We start from the raw sequence: 21,134 nt of genomic DNA, 5'->3' as shown, positions 1-21,134 counted from the left end.
TTCCATCCATCCCCTCTCTAGACCCCTGTGGTTGAGAATTTCTTCTTTGTATTGAATCTAAATTTCTTCTATTGTAATCCTGTGGATAAATGAAACCCACAGTTGGTGTAAAACCCCACTTGAGCTATTTATGCCAATTTCATTTCCCTGCCAAAGTATACAGGGAGTCATTAACAAGTAACAAAAGCAATCAAACACATTTCCTTTAAGAATTTACATGGGACAATGCCTGGCATTGTCAGGGATCTCAAGAAGTATCAGCTGTGGCTCTTCTTGTCAGGGGCATAAGGATGTGGCTGCAGATGTGTATGGCAATCTAAGATAGTCTGTGAGGAGTGCAAATGAGAGGTGGGAAACAGTGAGTGGCCCAGCAGCTTGAAGGTGGGAGGTAGAAGGCTTTTGTTGAAGATGAGGCTTGGAGGGTAGATAGATGGCAAACAGTGCAGGCATTCTAGGAGGCATACAAGCCAACCAAGGTAACCAAGTTGGGCTTTCCTTTTTCCCTGATCCAATCCTCTTCTGAGTTATTTGCTCTGGAAAACTCAGAATGCAAAAGAGGCAGAACACAGGGAAGGAAAGGAGTTCAGATATTTCATATACTGAATACCTGAGTACATTGAATACCCAGCTTTCTATCTTTAACAAGAAGGAAGAAAGGGGAGTATGTGCGTTTCCACTGCTGTAACAAAGGTTTTCCATCAATGTCATCTTTCCCTGATGATATGTATACTCTAAGTCTCAAAGTGGCTCATAGTTGTTACTGTATATGGGCAGGGCCCTCTCTTGCAGCCATAGTCCCCTCAGAGCAGCTCTTGGTGGGTGTGTCCTTCTGTAAAGGAACACAGGGCAAACCCTGGCTTCTGTGGCTGGTTCATCCCAACAACTGCTCTCTGAGCTGAAGTGCACCTGGAATTTTAAAATGGATGGAATGTGTGCTATCCACAGGTGAGAAGTGTTTTTTTCCCCCCTAAGGACAATCTGATAAATGTGAAAGGTAGAAAATAATGACCAAGAAACACGAAGGGTGCAGAAGCTAGGCTGATTATCCCCATGGAAGGAAGAGGCTGCCGAGGGAAGTGCATGGGCCTGGGCTCAGAAGACCTTGGCTTTGGTTTTTGCCTCTGCCAAAAATCAGCTCTGTGATCTAGGGTCAAATATTTTAATCTCAGTTTTCTCATCAGCACATGAAAGGAGTGGCCTAAACAATGGCTTTCACAGTGTTTTGACTGCTACTCAGAGTAAGAAACACATTTTTACATCACAACTCAGCATACACATACACACATGTGTGCACATGCACATGTGTGACACAAGTGATAGCTTTACAAAACAACACTGCATACAGTGCACGTGGGTATTTTCCAGTCTGCTCTATTTTATTTCATTGTTTTTGTTTGTTTTTTAATTATACTTTAAGTTCTGGGGTACATGTGCAGAACGTGCAGTTTTAAAATGCTAGTCTTGACCTGCTAAATGGATTTCACAATCCACTAATGGGTCATGCTCTTGCAGTTTGAAAAAAAAAAAAAATACAGAAGTCCATAATTTCCGAAGTCCCTTCCAGCAGTAGAATCCAATGACTCTGCTAGATGCCTAAAGGAATTTTCTTAAAACAATAGCTGAGCTGTGACAGATGACTATGTGCTTACATTCTGGAGGAAGTGTCTGGTATAGAATATGGCAGCAGAATGACCTGAAGATAAACAAGTAAATTACAAAATGCTGCTAAGAAGAATGTCTAGGACTGCAACTCTGCCACTGGCTCAGAGAGTTAAGATCACTGAGTCATTTCACTAAATGCTGTCCATGTCAACAGATGGCAGAGACCTGGGGACATTGAACCTGTCAGAGAGGTCACAGGCTCCCCAGTTGTGGGCAGTCTTCTTTCCAGTTTCCAGAAATGAGACCCTCAAAGAGTGATCTTTAGTAGTCTCATCTTTGTTTATACTTCACTCAACAAGAAGACAGGCAAAATAAAGCAAAAAGAAACTTGGAGAGCTCCAGACTTTCCTCTTGTGAACTTGGACCCTAATCCTGGCCTCCCAATCTTCTTTTCTTTTCAGCCCAGGAAAGGGTACTAATCTTTATTAAGCAGTGACACATGCCAAGGACGTTGTTACTTAATTGGAGCCTGAGCCATTGCATGAAGGCTCTGTGATTTCCCTTTCATAGAAGACTTGCTCTGGATCACATTGATGCTGTGATCCATCTTTCCATCCCAGAGCCCAGGCTCTTTTCACCATCCCATCCTGCCATAGCTCAACTACAGAGTCTGGGTGGATTTTGGTGACTGGCATCAAATGGAGGGCAGTACAGGACAGGCAGGACAGCACAGGACTCAGAGATCAAAAAGTTCAAACCCCTCCTTTGTAAAGATGGGGAACTTGAATCCAGGAAAGGTTCAATGACTTGTACAATGTCACATGGTGACAGAACTGCGACTAGAACCCAGGCTTCTACTGGTCTTTCCACAGGATGTTGGACATTAAAACAACAATGGTAACAGTAATAATTAAACAGTCTTCCTGGCATGAAGCATCATTTTGTTTTCGAAGCTAGGAAAACTATTTCTATGGGAAAAATTGTTCTAGTCCTTTTAGTGTACAAATAAACACACAGATATGTTATCCTGTAAGTGTTGGAATGTTTCAAGATGCTGGAATTTGTTAAGAGACCTAGATCTTTCTGATGCTGAGAGATGAACATTAGACATTTCATCCATAGTGGGGAACAAATCTGAATTATTATGGTTCTACAGAACAGGAAACCCAGCAAGGAAAGACTCTGGGAAACTGGCTCTGGCTTTGGGCTGCTCTGCAGGTGACAGGAGCCTTGGTGGTCCTTGCTCTCCTTGTAATTTACCCTGTTCCTTCCTCCAAACTGCCAAGCAGAGTGGGCAAGGGGATGGTTACCATGGGGTTCACTTGGTGAAATCCTCTTCCCATCCTCCCAATAGATCTGAGCTCTCAGGCAGCAGCAACAGACACCTTAGGGAGATTTACCATTTTGCTTACCAAGCTGATGGCTCCTGAGGATTGGCTTCAGTGTAGCAGAGACCCGGAGAGCAAACTGGCTACATATCTGTGACACTGACAATTTCAGATGCTTATTAATTGATTAATGTGTCAACACACTCCTCCCTGTCATGGGGCATCAGAATGGGTGGTTTGTAGAGGGATGTGTTCCTGCCCACAAAGCTGTGTGTTGGGGGTGGCTATGATGGTAGAAGGGCAGGAAAAAGATTAGCAAGGTGTGGGTGGGTAAATGTGTCTGCAGGCACTGAGAACATTTAAAAATTTTTCTTCCCTCCCTTGAAGGGGTACAAATTCCATTTCTGAGTCATTTTGTGCATTTTTTCTGAAAATTTCACCACATGTAGCAGTCAAACTTTGATCTCAGCTGTCACCTCTCCCTTCTTAAGGAAGAAGGAGTAGCAGGGGAGAAAGCCAGTGTGGGGTGGGGATGTGAGGTAAGGAGGCTTTCTAGGAAGGGAGGCCAAGAATAAGCATTTTGCACTGCTCCCAGAGGGCATAAAGCTGTAAGGCAGTGTGGGATGCTCACAAGGCTAGGAAAGAGAGGATTAAATGAGTAACACCCCTAGCAGGGCAGGGGAGATGGGGCTGGAGAGGCTGGGGCAAGACTAAGTTTGCCCCTGATTTTTACCCCTTCCCAGTAGTTCCTAAAACCAGGCTTCCTCCTGCTCTTAGAAATGGGCCTGGTCTTTCCAAAAGAGTGGCAGCCACTAGTTTTCCTTAATGTCTAAGTTAGCTCATTTCAGAGGACCCCAGTGACCATATCCATCCTTCCAATACATCACTACGAATCAAGATCTAGACAATTACATTATCTCCAGTGTTCGACAGGGGAATGAACTAAGATCAGTCTATAAAGACTTTTCACTGGCCTGTGGACATTTCCTGCAATGGCATTTTCTTTCAGCAGTTTGGTTTTGTGGTTATCTGTTTATGCTGTTGTCTTTCTGGTATAGTAGAACCCATCTTCCCAACCTCCTGCTAGGCACTTTCTGGAAGAGTCACTCAGTCCTTGGTTATACCTGATGCTATGAATGATAGAGATAGTAGCAGTTCTGAATCTTTTCTCTTTATTTTGAAAAGCACTAGATCCTTTTTATGTGGCAGACGACCCATTCCCCTTCCCCTACCCCATCACCCTTAGCTTAGGGAAACTTATTTCAATATTGGTTTGGGAAAAAGTGGCAGCTTAGAAGCCAAACAGAGATGGTTTCTGATCCCAGATCTTCTACTTACCAGGTGGATGACTTAGCAAATTTACTTACTCTGTCTGAGTTCCCATTTCCTTATCTATAAAATAGGGGCAATATTTTCCTCTTTGAGTTGTGTGAGGGTACCATGATATTATCAATATAATGCACCTGGCTTAGAACTTGGCATGTGGTTGGAGCTTCCCACAAGAGCTTATAGTCTTAGATGAGGGAAATGATACATCCAAATAACCTTTTTCCTGCTGTGGAGGATAAAAATGACACATAGAGCCTTATTTCCTATTGTAACCCTTGTCATTATCTTCCCCTTTTTTGGGGAGCAGTAACAGAGGGGAGGAGTTGACAAGACAAAGCAAGTGACTGACTCTAGAGAAGTAGATAAAGTAGTGGGAATGTGCATTAGTGATATGGTTTGGCTGTGTCCCCACCCAAATCTCATCTTGAATTGCAGCTCCCATAATTCCCAGTGTTATGGGAGAGACCTAGTGGGAGGTAATTGAATCATGGGGGCTGGTTTTTCCCATGTTGTTCTTGTGGTAGTGAATAAGTCTCATGAGATCTGATGGTTTTATAAAGGGGAGTTCCCCTGCACATGCTCTCTTTGCCTGCCACCATGTTAGACGTGACTTTGCTCGTCTTTTGCCTTCTGCCATGATTGTGAGGCCTCCCCAACCATGTGGAACTGTGAGCCCATTAAACCTCTTTCCTTTATAAATTACCCAGTCATGGGTATGTCTTTATTAGCAGCATGAGAATGGACAGACTAATACAATTAATTTTCTACTATTATTTCTATTATTGCATGGCAAATCATTGCAAACTTATCACCTTAACACAACACCCATTTATTATGTTTCAATATCCATGGGTCAGGAGTCTGGGTATGGGTTAACTGGGTCCTCTGCTCAGGGTTAACTGGGCTGAAATCAAGGTGTCAGCTGGGCTCATCTCATCTCATCTCATCTCATCTCATCTCATCTCATCTCATCTCATCTCATCTCATCTCAGGCCCAGAGTTCTCTTTCTTTCTTCTTTCTTTCTTTCTTTCTTTCTTTCTTTCTTTCTTTCTTTCTTTCTTTCTTTCTTTCTTTCTTTCTTTCTTTCTTTCTTCTCTCTCTCTCTCTCTCTCTCTCTCTCTCTCTTTCTTTCTTTCTTTCTTTTCTTTTTTTTTTTTTTTTTGAGACTGAGTCTCACTCCGTCACCCAGGCTGGAGTGCAGTGGCCAGATCTCAGCTCACTGCAAGCTCCGCCTCCCGGGTTTACGCCATTCTCCTACCTCAGCCTCCCAAGTAGCTGGGACTACAGGTGCCCACCACCATGCCCAGCTAATTTTTTTGTATTTTTTCGTAGAGACGGGGTTTCACCGTGTTAGCCAGGATGGTCTCGATCTCTTGACCTCATGATCCGCCCGTCTCGTCCTCCCAAAGTGCTAGGATTACAGGCTTGAGCCACCGCGCCTGGCCTCAGAGTTCTCTTTCAAGTTCATTGGTTGTCGGCAGAATTCAGTTTCTTGAAGTTGTAGGAGTGATGCCCTCAGCTCCTAGAGGCCACCTGCCATTCCCTGCCACATGTCCCTGTCCACAACATGATAGTTTGCTTCTTCAAGGCCAACAGGAGAGCATCTCTGCTGCTTCTTGTCTCTTTTAAGTATTAACTCAGGATTATACTCTCTTTTTTGATTAACTCAAAGTCGATTGAGTACAGACCGTAAAACCCTTTTTGCCTTGTAATGTAACATAAGTCACAGGTTCTGCCTACATTCAAGGGAAGGGGATTATAGGGGATTATACAGGGTACATGCACAAGAAGGCAGGAATCTTGAGAACCATCCTAAAATTCTGCCTATCACACAGTGGCCCCTGGATGTATCCAAATAAACAGAGGAAAAACCTTCTTGTTTTGCTTTGTTCCATTTTTAGGAGAACAAACATTCCTAGGGCACTAAGCCTGCTATCTTGCATAACTCAGCCATGGTGAGATTGTTAAATAGGGAGGAAAAGGGAGCATGGTGAACCCAAAGATGCAGGGCAGCCTTACAATGGCAGTGGAGCAGCTCATGAATGAATGGATTGAACTGTGGTTGAACTGTTACTTAAGAAAAGGAATAGATTTTTTAAAGAAGGAAAAATGGGACAGTTTTCCCTGGAAGAGCTCCATTAGTGCCTGTCTGCCTGGCTCTAGTGGACACATAATACTAGTTAATGCTCTGTGACCAAATGACGTCACTGAGAGCAAAGGCATTAAAGAGTTTTCCTCCTTTCCCTGTCTAAGAGATAGACAGGATGGTGGCAACTGATGAGTGAAATGTTCACCTGCTAATATGTGGCAGAAATCTGATATAGCTTCTCAATGGAGAAAGAAAAAGATTTTGGAAAGGAAAAGGTGAGGATACCTGGCCCTGAAGGCTGTCATTGTGAGGGCTGGTTCTTCCCGGGTGCCATGACTAGGCTGCCCATGCTGGAACTCATGCATTACTCTTTGCATCTGTGAATTCACAGTCCCAAGCAGCAGGCAGAGTTTAGCAGCCCAGAAACTCAGCACTGGCTTGCCTAACAAGCACAGTAGAAATGTGTTTAGGGTATCAGCAAAGCATGGGCACCAAAAAATGCTTTTTTTCAAGTAACTTGATATTTAATATTTAATAATGAGGGAAGATAATTTGCTGAACATCTTTACACTAAAATTTTATGATATGCCAATTTATTCTGAAATTTGGGATCACCTACTGCAGAAAGGTGGAGGTGGAGGAGTGAGGACTATAACCTTTTTGGTGTTCAGGGCCTCTAGAGTCTTGATGCCTGAGACCATCCCTAGGGAACTGTATAAAACCAAAATAGGAAGAGTCTGCCAATGTCATTGCTCCCAAACTATTTTGTCCAGGCAGAATCACAGTTAAACCATTTTGCACAAAGCCAGAAAACAAATGCTTTATGAGGGCAGGGATTCCTGTGTGTTTTGTTCTGTGCTGTGTTCCAACACCTAGCACCATGCCTGAGACTAAGAGCTACTTGGGAATGTTCCATGGGTGGATGGATGTTTCCATTTTCATCAGTCTCTTCCCTTCCCTCATGTTGCCCAACTCCTTTCACTCCCACAAGATCCCAAGACATTATCAGAAGACATTTTGTGTTTCTCAAACCTGCCTGATGATAAAAATAACTTTTCATGTAATATAGATTGCCACACCTTTCTCTTGGAAATTCTGATTCCAAGTCTAGGTTGATGCCCAGGAATCTGTGTTTTTGCCATGCACTTCTGATGAGTCTTTTCTTCAGACCAACATTAAGATAAATAGGAGGGTGTCAGGTTTTCCCCACACAAGAATTGAAGAGCCATGGCCACTTGACCTGGTTTCTGAGGGGCTGTCAAAAGTTACCACCCTAAGCCTCTGGGCAGCTGTGCTGAGGGAATGAGGGACTAGGAAAGAGTCTTTTGGTCTACCTCTTAGTCACCTTGGCCCAGCCCTCTATCCTGGTTCCCACCTTCCTGAAAAGACAAGCCTAAGGGAAGGGGTGCTCAGAAGCTCCTCTACTTCTAGGACTGCCCACTTGGCTTCCTGCCCATTCTTTCCACTGCCAGGCTTTATGTTCTGTCCCTTCTCCCAGCTGTCATGAGCACATGAATTCATGGTCCTCTCTGTTGGGTTTGGTAATGACCTCTGCCCCATTGGGTAGGAGTTGACTTCTTTATGCAGACAGAGCCTGATTTTTCAGCCAATCCCCCATTACTGAACCAGAGTGGAAAGAGATGAGACTGGGAGGTGGGAGGAGTGGGGTGGGGCCAGGACAGGAGTCTGGATCTGGATAGTGTGTCTGGAGGGTAAAGCAGACTGGGTCAGTTCTTGCCATTCCCGAGGCTGACAGGCTACCCAGGTGCTTGTGAGGTCCTCTTTGCAGCCATTTCTTAGTAAAAATCCTCCTCGTTCCTAACATCTGCTTCAAGCAGAATTTCTGTTTAACTCACGGAGCGTTCCATCCTAGGATCCATGTGTACATGAAGAAGATGAGAGTGGGTTAAATGCTGTGTTTGGGGGAAGGAAGCCTTCCTTCCTTGATCTCTTGGATGAGTTGCAAAAACTCATCTTGCATCTGCAGTTTCCCTCCCTTGATACTCATTACCCCTGTGATGGTTTCTTTAATGTGTATGCTCACCCCTAGGTGAAACCAAGGAAACTGAGCGATGCTTGAAAGATGACAGGCAATGGAGCCGGTAGGTGGAGGGCATGATAAGGATACCTTGGGGACGGGACCACAAGGGACAGAGGCAGGGCAAGGTATGGGCCAAAGTTCAGGTGGACAGCAGGGGCAGCGTGCAGAACTACAGCTCTGAGGCCTTGCAGCCAGAAGGCTGGAGGTGAGGCAGCCTTTCCATTCATCTCCGAGGCTTTCCTCCACATTTTTCAGAAACAGGACCCCCATCTACACCCCCAAGCAGGCTAGCCAGGGGCTTGTCAGTGTTGATGAGCGACTGTGCCAAGGGTGAGGAATGAAGGTACGGAGAGGAAATTAGCTAGTCATAGGTAGACTGTTGGTGTCTTGGAGCCTTCTGTGCCTCGGCTCAGGGGCAAAGGTTGTTCCTATCAGTATCGTAAATGCCAAACCTTTCTCCGGCCTTGAGTTAGTTCTTAATGTGAATGCAGTAGTCTGGACTTCCACTCCACCCAGACTTTACTCCTGTCCTCTTCCCCACCCCAGGGTTGGCCAAAAGCACAACTTAAAACCACTGATGGACAATGCTCTGTTTCTTTGTCTTGCAGCCGTCTCCAACCTGGACATCGAGAGTAAGCTGAGTGTGTACTACCGCGCCCCGTGGCACCAGCAGCGCAACATCTTCCTCCCGGCCACAAGGCCACCCTGCGTGGAGGAGCTGCACCGCCATGCCCGGCAGAGCCTGCAAGCCCTGCGCAGAGGTGATAGATCCTGGGCTCGGGGGCTTTTGCAGGAGACAACTCAGAGGTTGTCCCATCCAGGTGTCCTCTGTCCCATCAGCCCCAACACACCCCCTCATTGTAGCAAGTACTTTGAAATGCTTCCGTTTCTACCCTGAAATGAAATCCATGGGTAATATGCCCTACCCATACATGTAAGAAAAAATAGCATTATGGTCTAAATATGATAATAAAGAGAAATTGAAAGGAAATTATTTATAATAATATCTATTTCAATATGCAAATGCTCAGGCGTGACCTCACTAGAAGACATCATGAAGCAGTCAGATGTTTGCACTTGTCAAAAGTAAGTCTGAATTAAGTACAGACCTTCAGAAACTATTCCAAGGGGCAGGATGGCATGGCCATTAAAACTGGTACATTCAGTATATTTTAGATATGGGCAAAAAAATAAATACTTTGGATTATAATGGATTATATGAGTTTGACTCATAAATAGGCACTAGGCTTTTCCCCTGTAAGAGATTCTGATGGAACATTTAAAATTGTGTGAGACCTGGGATACCTTTTCATTGACCATCCTTTGCATTATGGGATGGCTGTCATCTTTGGCTCCCACCCAATCATTCTAACAATTAGAATGATCCCCTAGAGGGCTCTTCTGCTTCTCTTGAGAACCAGTGATCAGTCTAATGCCCCCATTCTTTAGTGGGTCACATGGAGGCCTAGAAAGGTGAGGAAACTTGTTCAGGGTCACACATAGCAGATCAGGTGTGGTACCAGGACCCAACCTAAGCATGTGAAATGCCTGCCAGAGCTCTTTTCCTCCTTGTCATACACTGTGTCTCATGGAAATAGATACTGATATTTACATGTCTCTCACAGTCCTGAGAAATCTAGAGATAGGCTCATAGCAGTCAAAATAGGAATACAGCTCTTTCTTACACTGGTTGCTTTTCAGTGCCTTAAAACCATTCTAATTAGGACAAGGGGAATAAAAAGTAGCATCATTGTTTTAGAGCCCCCTAAAGTGGGTATCAGTAGGGGACATGTCAGCTTTTTCTGGCCTTTAGATTCTTGTTACGGAGATAGATGGTGTCTACACATTCAACGTCTTTCTTCCAAATTCCCTGCATTCTTTTAAGAAATGGCATTTTGCAAAAGTATTAAAATGCAAGTAAAATATTTTAATGTCATTATCAAAGTGGAGAAACAAAATGGTGATAAATATTGTTTTCATCTTATTTATTCCACATTTGTATAACTCCTGCCTTTTCCCCTATCCTCATCTTTAATAGTTTGTTGCCTTCAATTACCATCTTTTTCTCCCTCCTCCTCTTTTTTCCCTTCCTCATCTTTTTTTTTTCATTTTAATGAAAGAGCTAACCTCCTAATATCCCTAAAGCAATTGTTTCTAAAAATTTTCCTTGGTTATTAGGGGAAGACAATGTGACACTTAAAATGAAGAGTGATGATCAGTATCCTCTAGAAGCATCTTTGGCATACTTACCATTCACTTCAATTTTATAGTTGGCTAAAAAGTTCTTTTTTAACTTAAGCCACCTTCTGAAAATCTTTCTTTCCATACTTGCCATTCCTTTGCAGCCTGGATTAGGCACCCTTCCCATAATATTCTGTGCATCCTCCCATCCTGCCACTTATAATCTTATAAGCAACCACTATGGGCCTGTTTTGCCAACCAACCACTAATAAGCCATTAATCTATGAGCAACTCAAGGGCAAGGATGATATCTTATTAATTTATTTTATTCAAAGCACTTAGTATGAAGCTGACATATAGTAGGTCCTCAATGAACATTTGTGGAACTGAATCAAGTTTTGCAGAAAACTGGTTGAACACTGAGGGCACAGGATGACTATAAAGGAATCTGATTGTTCTCACAGAATCCTTTTTCAGGTCTCATCATTAGAAAGCTTGGGTAACATTAGCCCTTTAGGTGTAATTATTTTTATCCCTTTATTTTATTAATAAGTCATCCCTGATTAGGATTTTATGGATTCCACCAGATAACACCAAGCTGCTTGTAAACTATCACATTTCACTGCTTTGTCATGTTTAGACTTAAAGCAGAACAGAAGAACAGCAAGTGCCAGTATCAGTTTTCTCTGAACCTCCTCCTGGGGGTGGTGAGACAGGGATGTAGGGCCTCCTGGGGTTTGGAAGGAAGACTGTGGAGATGCGTTTTACCCTCCACAGACTGGCTTGTTTTGCGGTTGGCTCGATAGCACATCTTGGGTGTAGTAGTTTTAATAGCACTGCAGAGAGCCATAAACAAGAATTATAGCCATCATGGAATTAAAAACATGCAGTGTAGAATTAAAATTAGAAAGTGACTTTTTTTTTTTAACCTTGTCCAAGAAACACAATAGCATACTGCTGTATTCATCAGCATAATCTGCTTCTGCCATCTGGTGGCCATGAATAATACTGACCTATCAGACAACTGCCATGCTCAGCAAATGCCGCAGTGAGCATCCCTGTAGGTTCTCTATTTGGACAGCTGGAATAGCCTGACTTCCACCATGATGGAGTGGATAATGAAGCACAGACAAATGAGGCTGTGGTGGCAGCAGCTCTGTGCTTCTTTTGGAGGTGAGACTGTAAGGAGACAGCTGGGGGACCAAGATTAAAACCTAGAAATTGGCTGCCTTCAAGATCTGCTTAATAGCAAACCCCTCAACAAATTTTATTGAAGGCAAGGGAGTGTTCTAGAACCTAGGAGTCAAAAAGCAATAACATATGCTGCCCACAAGGAATCCCTGGTCTAGTGGAGAGACAGACAAGTAACCAGGTCATTTCAATACAGTGATAGGGAGGCTAAGAAGAAATGTACCAAGTCATTCCATAGAGCTTCAGGGAGGGCTTCATGGAGGAAGTAGCATCTAAATGTATTTCAAGTTATTTAGGCTCTGATTACTTTTTTCGTTTTCTTAGTAATTCTTTAATGCTCAGAGCCAGTAATGGCTTTATGTGATGCTATTGTTTATGTTCATAAATCATGGAGAGAGAGATTCATAAGCAACTATAAATAGATAATTATATTTTATATTTCCTTTCCTTTCAAGTTTCGGGCTGCAGCATAAGTTTCATTGGTCTGAGGGAATAAGGAGCAGGATTCCACTGTAGTTTCAGGCTCTAGTGAACTAATGTTCTCCCTACCTCAGCACCAGAAAAAAGGTATTATTAGGGAGCCATTAATCTAGCCTGCCTACTCCCAGCCTAGGGCAAAGAAAGATATATATTTAAGATTGTGTAGGAGGGGAGCAATTGAATGGAAAATTGAGTTGATGTTTCCCTTCCAACTACTCCCCTCCTTTCACTTCTTCCTAACCAGGAACACCTGTAAGCGGCTCTTCTGTATGGATTTAACAATGTAAACACTTTTCATTGTGTTACCCATTTAGAAAAGCCCACTGTTTGCTTGCATAATGATGGTGGCATTGGAGGTGGGCACTTTAACAAGGAAGACATTTATCTTAAACAGCCTTCTGATAAACATTGACTTTGGAGGCAGTTTAGCAAAGACTACCTACATGGTTTTGAAGACTTTGCTCTAATTGCTTATGGGAGCCAACATTTGTCAGAAGAATCCCAAGCAAAGGGAGATGGGGAATACTATCACACCTTCTCGACACAGACACTATGTTCAGGTGGCGAGGCACACGGACAGCCAAGTCAGACATGGATAGAAATCAAAAAGTTCAAGAGTGCTCAGTTCCTAGTTTAGGAGGCAGCACATTGAATGGGGCAAAGAAAATGGAGCCAGCATTGGGGAGGCCTGTCAGAAACAAGTAACAGGACCTAGAAAAGCCTATGGCAGTGAAGGCACCTGCCACAGCCCATTCAAAATACAGAGAAATTGAACACATTCTAATTTTTAAAACTAGACTCTAATGAAAGCATAAATTCACTTTCAGTCACTCAACAAACATGTGATGCAAATACTCCCAACATGAGTTATTTCCAGGTACCAACGGTTGAAAAATTGACTCACACAAATTCCTGAATATGTAGCAATCAGCTCCCCTGAGCCAGTGACAGCCAGCTCCCGTACCCAGTGAGTGGGCCAGGCAGCTCTGGTGTGTCTGTGCCTACTTTCCACTCCAGTACTGATGGCAGCAAATCTTCCACTATGTTCTCAACTTTTGTTGTTGTTGTTGTTGCTTGTGTTATTTTGAAATAAGTCACACTGAACTCAGAAGTGAACCCTCTTGTACAGATTATGAGATGGACCCACTGAAATGTATGCATCCAATTTCATATTAATAGTAAGTGAAAGTTCAATTAAAAACCATTCTGAAAATCTTATTTGGTATACAAATTAGCTAACGTAATGAAAACTCACTTTTTTTTTTTTTACAGCCTTTTGCTAACACTCCCAAGGGGAAAAGATAAATGGAAAATGCCAAGTGTATTTCAGTATTACTGCTTTTTCTCCTTCTCAGAACACCGGAGCCGGAGCGATCGCCGAGAGCAAAGAGCAGCTGCCCCCCTTTCCATTGCAGCTCCTCCACTGCCAGCCTACCCTCCAGCTCACAGCCAGAGGAGGCGTGAGGTTAAGGACCGTCACTTTTTAACGGTAAGCTTGGTGGCCACCTGTAGCCCTATGCTTGCTCCTGAGGAAACATCAGTTTGTCTGGGAGTCAGTTTCCTGCCTCCCAGTGAAAGAGGCTGGGCTGGCTAAGAGCTCAAATCACGGGCATTTGGGAACAAATTAATTTCCCCTGCTTTCATTCCTGAAAGAAATGCCTCTTTTTTGGAATACAGACATATTTTTTAGTTAACTGGTTGCACAATGCAGTAAAGCAAGAATAGTTACAGACTAAAATCAGGAAAAAAAAAATATGTACTTCAAACCTCAGTTCTTCTGCTTGCAAGCTGAAGGATTCAGGATGTTACTTATGTTCTTTGCCCTCAGTTCCCTCATCTGTAATACAGGGATATTAATAGTACCTGGTTTATAGGGCTAGAGGATTAAATGAGATAAGGCATGTAAAGTGCTTAGCCCAATGACTGACTGATACAGAGTAAGACCTCAAGAAATGTTAACCACAACTGCTACTACTGTTATTACTAGTAAAGTAACAGCATGGCTGACTTGGTGGGGTGATCTGGTAAAGAACTTTAGTGTTGTGAAAAATTACCATTTGAAGAGTAATCATGTCATTATTTCATGCTTTCTCATTCTCCAAAGGAGGCTAATTCTCCAGGGTAACTTAATACCATGGTGATGTCATCGCCTCTGCGGCTTTCAGCCCTGACCAGATGGATGTGGCTGTAACTCAGCCCAAGCCCTTAAGCATGGGTCACAGATGATGAAGCTGAGCCCAGCTCAGAACACCCGCAAGCACTATCAGCAGCCACTACAAACACATCACTGCAGATGTGCCTTCTAGGGCCTCAGTGGGGACAACTGAGCACTTTGTGCCTCTAAGCAGGCAACACTGAAGTGAGGGACTATGGCTTTTGGGACCAAATCAGCCCACACTGCCTTTCTGAATGTCTGCATTCCTGCTGTCTTGTCATTCTGGTTCAAGATCCAAAGTCTAAAGAAGTTACAACAGTGTGGGTATGAGTTAAGGTTTTTATTAGAAATTAAATTTGCATGTATGACTCTAAATTGTGCACTCTTATGGCTTTTACAATATGCAAGAGAGATGCAAAATATTTGGGTCACATGGTGCCAAATATCCAGCCAAAAACAGACTTCATCTAAATGAATCCACATGATATAACATATCCAGATAAGACCTTGAATGATATTGGACAAAATATAAAAACATTTTTCCTATTTGTAGCTGGACTGCAGGCAGGTCCTTCAGTGCTCATCAAGTGCACACTGAGTGCCATGTCGCACTCACTACATTGTTGCACTGCAGCCTAAGGATAAGAAAAGGAGATAAGGGCCTCTTAGGGCTTTCTAGTTCTTCAGATAGAGCAGTTTCACATGCTAGTGATTTGTCATAAAGAAGTTCTTAAGCAGCTCAAATCTGCTTGCTGAGGCATTTGCTTTTAATGAGGCATTTTCTGCATTAAGATGTTAAAAATATTTTCCCATTCATTATAACATGTTTTATGGCTAATTAAGTTGGTTTTCTTGGAAGGGGTAGGTGAAAGAGAAGAATTTTGAGCATTTACAGAAATTACATAAAAATATAACCCTTTTCATGATCTGCATAATTTTTAATAATGTCTAAATACTAAAGTAAGACTATAGGAAAAGCTTAAAATGATGAATAGCAATGAGAGTACTTCATTTACTTACCTAAAAAATATCAATAAAAGAGGACTATGGATTACACTTAGGTAAACTTCAGTAAGTTTGTCCATCCCAAATGATAATACTTAGTATTTCTAAGTAATTTTAACTGTTTATTTGTTCAAGAGTTTGGGTCACTACAATGATTAGAAGATTTTCATTTGAGTTATATCCCTTAGGCCTGGATAGAACATAGTTCAAGCTTACAAGACTGTATATTGCTGAAAGACAAATGGCTGCAGATAAAGGGACAGGAAATTTGTAGTTAAATTGCTAGATAGACATTTTCTTAGACAACTCTCCTTTCATGTATGAGATTTGGTGAAGCCATGCTTTTCTTCCTTTAAGAAAGCATTCATAATGAGATTGATATACAGTCTTCTGCAACTCTGCAGGCTATTGTACTGTACCTTGATCATTAATGGCATGGACCATGAAGTTAAACTGCCTGACTTTGAATATCAGCTCTAACACTTGCAAGCTGTATGACCCTGGCAAGTTAGTCATTTCAGTGTCTTGGGAATGGGAGTAGATAGTACCTCATAGCCTTGGGATGATAATTGAACGTGATAATACATGTAAACAGTACCTCATACATAAGTACTATATAAGCATCAGACGTTATTATTAGCCAATCAATTCCCTGAAGTATCTATTATATGGTGATAAGATCATAGGTCTAACTGTGTTTAAATCCCAGCACTACAACTTTCTGGATGTGTAACTTGGAAAAAGCTATTGTATCTTTCTGACTCCCAGTCTCTTTATCTGTAAAATGGGGATAATATCAACTTTTCAAGGTTGTTAAGGAGGCTAAATATGACATTTTATAAATAAGATTAAACTATGCATGTGTATTTGTGCAAGTGCCCAGCACAATGCCTAAAATACCTGAATGTCAGTCTATATTGAAATCATTTATAATAAAATTCTTACCATCAAATGAAAAACCTTAACATATACTCACATATACTAGAGGAAGTATAAACTGTTACACTCTTTCTAGAGGGCAAAACTCTAAATATTCATAACCTTTGATCCAGCAATTTTACATCTAGGAATTTATCCCAAGGCAATAATCAGTGTATGCAAAGATTTATTCACTAGGGTGTTCATCAAAGCACTGTTTACAATGGGAAAATTAATCACAAATATCTCAAATGTCCAACAATAGGGACTTAGTTTAATGAATACTGATATAACTACAGGATAGAATACAATATCAAAAATAGTGTTAGAGAAGAATATTTAATGACATGGGAAAATGTATGTTTTATTATCAGGGATTTTTACATAGTTTATAAATTTGTGTATAGTATAATCTCAAAAAATGTCAATGACTGTATATGTATGTGTACATATACATATGCATAGGGGGAAAAGGCTGGAAGGTTGTATATCTGTGATTCCCAAACTGTGTGCTTAGGTGCCTTAGGGCACTGCAGTGAACTCCTAAGGGTGCCATGGGATATTTTAAAATTTCAAGGGACAAAGTGTCATCTGTCTGGTGGCATCTGGTGATGGCTCCAAAGTAACCTCATAACTCCTACAAGTGAGAAGAGAGGACGCTTGGTTTCTTGACATTTAATTTGTACCAAAAGTTCTCTAGGGGGAACTCACAGGAAACAGGACAAGCCAATTTAGCATAAAACCCTAAACGCTTTGTTAGCTGAAAATTCAAGGAGTATCTCTAATTAAAGCCCTTCTAGGAGTCCTTACTCATTAAGGGTGGCAAAGGAGGTCATTTCAGGGAAAGGCTTCCTAAAAAAAGGGTATCTATTCCATCCTGCTGGATTCTGAAATTCTATAGCCAGAGATTAGTTTAAGATCATTTATTTGGGACATGAAGTTACTGTCGACCTGAGCTACAGGGAAGAGATCGAAACAAACTTCACGAAATCAACACTAGCACATAGCATCCCAACCTTTTCTTTAATGCACCACAGAAACTACAGCTTTAGGCTGGTAAAGGATCTGAAGAGTTATCTGGGCCTAGCTAGGAACCAAATGTAAAAAGTTTGTAGTAAAAATGTTCCCAAGGGCAATATGAAAGAGAAATTGCCTGGGATCGACTTCTGTCCACATGAACTCTTGGTTGCAGACTGACTTGTTAAGCATCAGAATACTGATTATTTAGGGAAAGGTAGGGAGAGGAAAGGGTCCCCAGTGAGGTATGTTTGTGTACTTTAGTACTTTTGTTTACAAAAACCCAGTTTACTGAAAGCCATTTGCCTCCAGGCAGAATTTCTGGGGAATTTTTCTTCCTTCTCTAGGCTGTGGTCAAATTGAGAATGGCAAATGGGTATCAAAACAGGAGCGTTTGCCAGAGCTGTAACAGGTATCCTGTTCCCTGCAAATCCAACCATGTGTTTTCACTCTTGGTACTAACCATTAGAAGTAGTCCACACAGCTTTTTTTTTTTGGTAAGAAACAATACTTTTATATGCTCAAAAACTATTAGACTTACAGTGCTGATGGCTGGAAAGTAGCCTGTTTGAGGCAGTTGAATACATAGGTTTTTTGGTGGATCAAAATATACACTGAGACTCCCAGGTAACTGATGATAATGGTGATACCCTAGGTCCCCATCTCCTATTATTTCCTCCAAAAATGATATCGAACAAGAAGGTAAAAATAAAACTACACAGAAAAACACACCATCAGCATAACTTGAGGACAGAGAATTCCCAAACATCACATTGACTGTTAAGTAAAAAGAGAGAAAACACCAAGTCTCAGCATATTTCCTCCTGTTACAAGGTGAGGGAGGGCAGATTCAGAAAGCTACATGGAAGAGACGAACTAGCAGTGGGTCTTAAGATTGATATAAAACCACCACCAGAAAAATTGTCTGCCCTAAGTCTGAAAAATAGTACAAATTTTTTCAGATAGACACAAACTACAAAAAAGGACCTAAAAGTATGTATATTTTACAGGAGCAGTTTTCTCTATATAAAGCTTCTGGGGGAGACAAAGACAAACAGGAAGGGAAATCTGCCCTTCAGCAATTGGGAGTGAAGAAAAAAAGAGGCAAAAAGGAAATTTCTAGGACCCTGCAAGACAAAATAAAACCAAAACATTCAAGGACACGCAGGAGTTGTGTGTGTCCTTCAACTCCTGCATCACCACCAAAACAAACAAATACACTAAAATATTCGACTTCGATGAACTGACAGAAGATGGTGCCATTAAACCAGGGATCTTGTGAAACACACCAAAGCCACACAAATGGAGTAAGAGATAGATTAGCAGATCTACATAGAGTGATTGCAAAAGATCAATTAAAGAATATATGAAGCAAGGGTTTTATGTCCAACCATGCTGTACTTCAAGTATAGAAAAGCAATTTTCAACATACAGGAACTTAGAGAATTTTACACCCATGAGTCCTTTATGAGGAATCTACCAGAGGACAAGCTTCATCCAACCAAGGAATAATTGGGGAAATGTCAGCAAAAGGATGGGTAGCATACATTTTAATACATGTAAATGTAGATCTAAAACTAAAACTAAAGTGGACATGAAGATAGAAAACTAACGTGCAATTTTAAATGTTGTGACAACAGAGAATGGTACAACTAAAAATGAGAGAAGGGAGAGGTAAAGAAGAAAGTAGAATAAGCTAATTGATTATTGTCTAGGCAATAAGTGACTGTTAAAGGATACCAGTAAGAACTAGTCAACCGGATAGTAAAGGCTTGAAAAATAAAACAGGGGACTAAGGACATTAAAATGGTATAAGAGGCCGGGCACGGTGGCTCACGCCTGTAATCCCAGCACTTTGGGAGGCTGAGACGGGCAGATCAGGATCACGAGGTCAGGAGATAGAGACCATCCTGGCTAACATGGTGAAACCTCGTCTCTACTAAAAAAAAAAAAAAAATAGCCTGTAGTCCGAGCTGAGCTACTCGGGAGGCTGAGGCAGGAGAATGGTGGGAACCCGGGGGATGGAGCTTGCACTCCAGCCTGGGCGACTGAGCAAGACTCCATCTCAAATAAATAAATAAATAAATAAATAAATAAATAAAATAAAAATAAATAAAATGGTATAAGAACAAAGAAGACTACTAGCAAAAAACAAAACAAAACAAAAAAAAAACAAAAACAAAAACAAAAAAAACTTCCTAAATACCAAAAAATTGTTTTATATAAAGAGAGAAGACAACACATCTTATGGAGGAAGAAACATAACAAATATAACAAAATACACATAATTATAATATTTATCAGAGTTTAGTCATATCAATGAATATGCGTGAGCTTAATTTGCCTATTTTAAAACTTTTCAATTTGGCTCACAAAGCAAACCCAACTATATGCTGCATACATTAAACACACACAAGATTTTTATTTATTAATTAGGTCGTGATTGTTTGAAAAAACATGACCAAGAAAAAGAGAGAAAGCACAAATAAAATAAGCAATGACAGGAAAAAATACCACTGAAACAAAAGAAAATTTAAAAATTATAAGAGACTATTTTGCAGACCTCTGTGCAAATAAATTTGAAAACCTAGATGAAATGGGTAATTTCCTAGAAGAAGAAAAATTGCCAGAATTGGCCTCATTAGAGTTGGTAAGCTTAAACAGACTGACTTCCATGGTAGAACCAGAAGAAGTTATTAAGGAGCCATGCCACTAAAAAACGTCAGGCCTAGATGGTTTCCCAGAGGAATTCTACTAAACCTTCAAAGTCCAGATGTTCCCAATGCTCTTTAAATTGTTTAAGAGCATTGAAAATGAAGCAAAACTTCCCTATTTCTTTTATGAAGCAAGTATAACATTGACACCTAAACTGATAAAGACAGTCCATAAAAAAGAAAGATGACTACAGACCAATATCACTTATGATTATTGATTCAAAAATACTAAATTCAACATTAGCAAACAGAATATAACATCACAGTAGGAGATTAATATGCTGTGACTAAATGGGATTTATTCTAGGAATGGAAGGTTGGTTCAATATTATGAAATCTACTAGTATCATATATCATATTAACAGATCTAGTAGGAGAAAACCTATATGGTTAGCTCCTTTTATACTGGCTAAGCCTTAAACAAAATTCAATATCTATTTTTAATTAGAAATGCCTCTAATGTTTCCATACATATATATGCCTCTCTCTCTCTCTCTCCCCCTCTCTCTCTATATATATATGTATATGTATATATATCTAATGTTAGAGAAACCCCCATTTACAGCAATAACAAAGAAGACTAAATACTTAGGAATTAATTTACCAAAAATGTGTAAAACTTTTATGAGAAAAACTTTAAAGCACTCCTTAAAGACACAAAATTAGACTTTTTCAAATAGAAAGACATCTCCCTGAAAAAGGAAACCTAGCCCTACCAGACATTAAGATATATTTAAAGCCTCTACAGTTACAATATTGTGGTATTGGCACATGAATAGACGGATGTATCAGTAGAATAAAACACAAAGTCCAGAAGGAGACCAGAGTATATATAAAAACATTCAATAAAGGCAACATCACAAATAACTGAGGCAAGAGATGGAGTTTTTTAATGATGCTGGAACAACTGCATAGCCATTTGGTGAAAGGAAAACTTTGATCAGTGTTTCTCAACCTCAGCACTGTTGACAAATAATTTTTTGATAAATACCTCTTAAAAATTGAGGGATAAAGAAAAGAGCAAAACCTTGGAAGAAAAATTGAGGAAAAGATGTGAACAGACAATTCAGAAAAAATATAGAT

The 21,134-nt window shown here is 40.9% G+C and overlaps 1 protein-coding gene across 5 annotated transcripts in view; it reads left to right on the top strand.

Moving 5' to 3' along the window:
* Window positions 1–21,134, top strand: part of LOC105478180 (NHS actin remodeling regulator) — a 366,659-nt gene that overhangs the window by 308,895 nt on the left and 36,630 nt on the right. For all 5 annotated transcript variants that reach the window (XM_011735243.2, XM_011735242.2, XM_011735245.3 and 2 more), the window contains exons 2-3: window positions 8,999–9,151; window positions 13,598–13,731. In XM_011735243.2, the coding sequence (XP_011733545.1) occupies window positions 8,999–9,151; window positions 13,598–13,731 (287 nt within the window). The remainder of the gene's footprint in view (window positions 1–8,998; window positions 9,152–13,597; window positions 13,732–21,134) is intronic.

The sequence above is a fragment of the Macaca nemestrina genome, chromosome X (assembly GCF_043159975.1).
Source record: "Macaca nemestrina isolate mMacNem1 chromosome X, mMacNem.hap1, whole genome shotgun sequence".
Taxonomy (NCBI): domain Eukaryota; kingdom Metazoa; phylum Chordata; class Mammalia; order Primates; family Cercopithecidae; genus Macaca; species Macaca nemestrina.
This window is presented reverse-complemented; position numbering and strand designations above follow the sequence as displayed.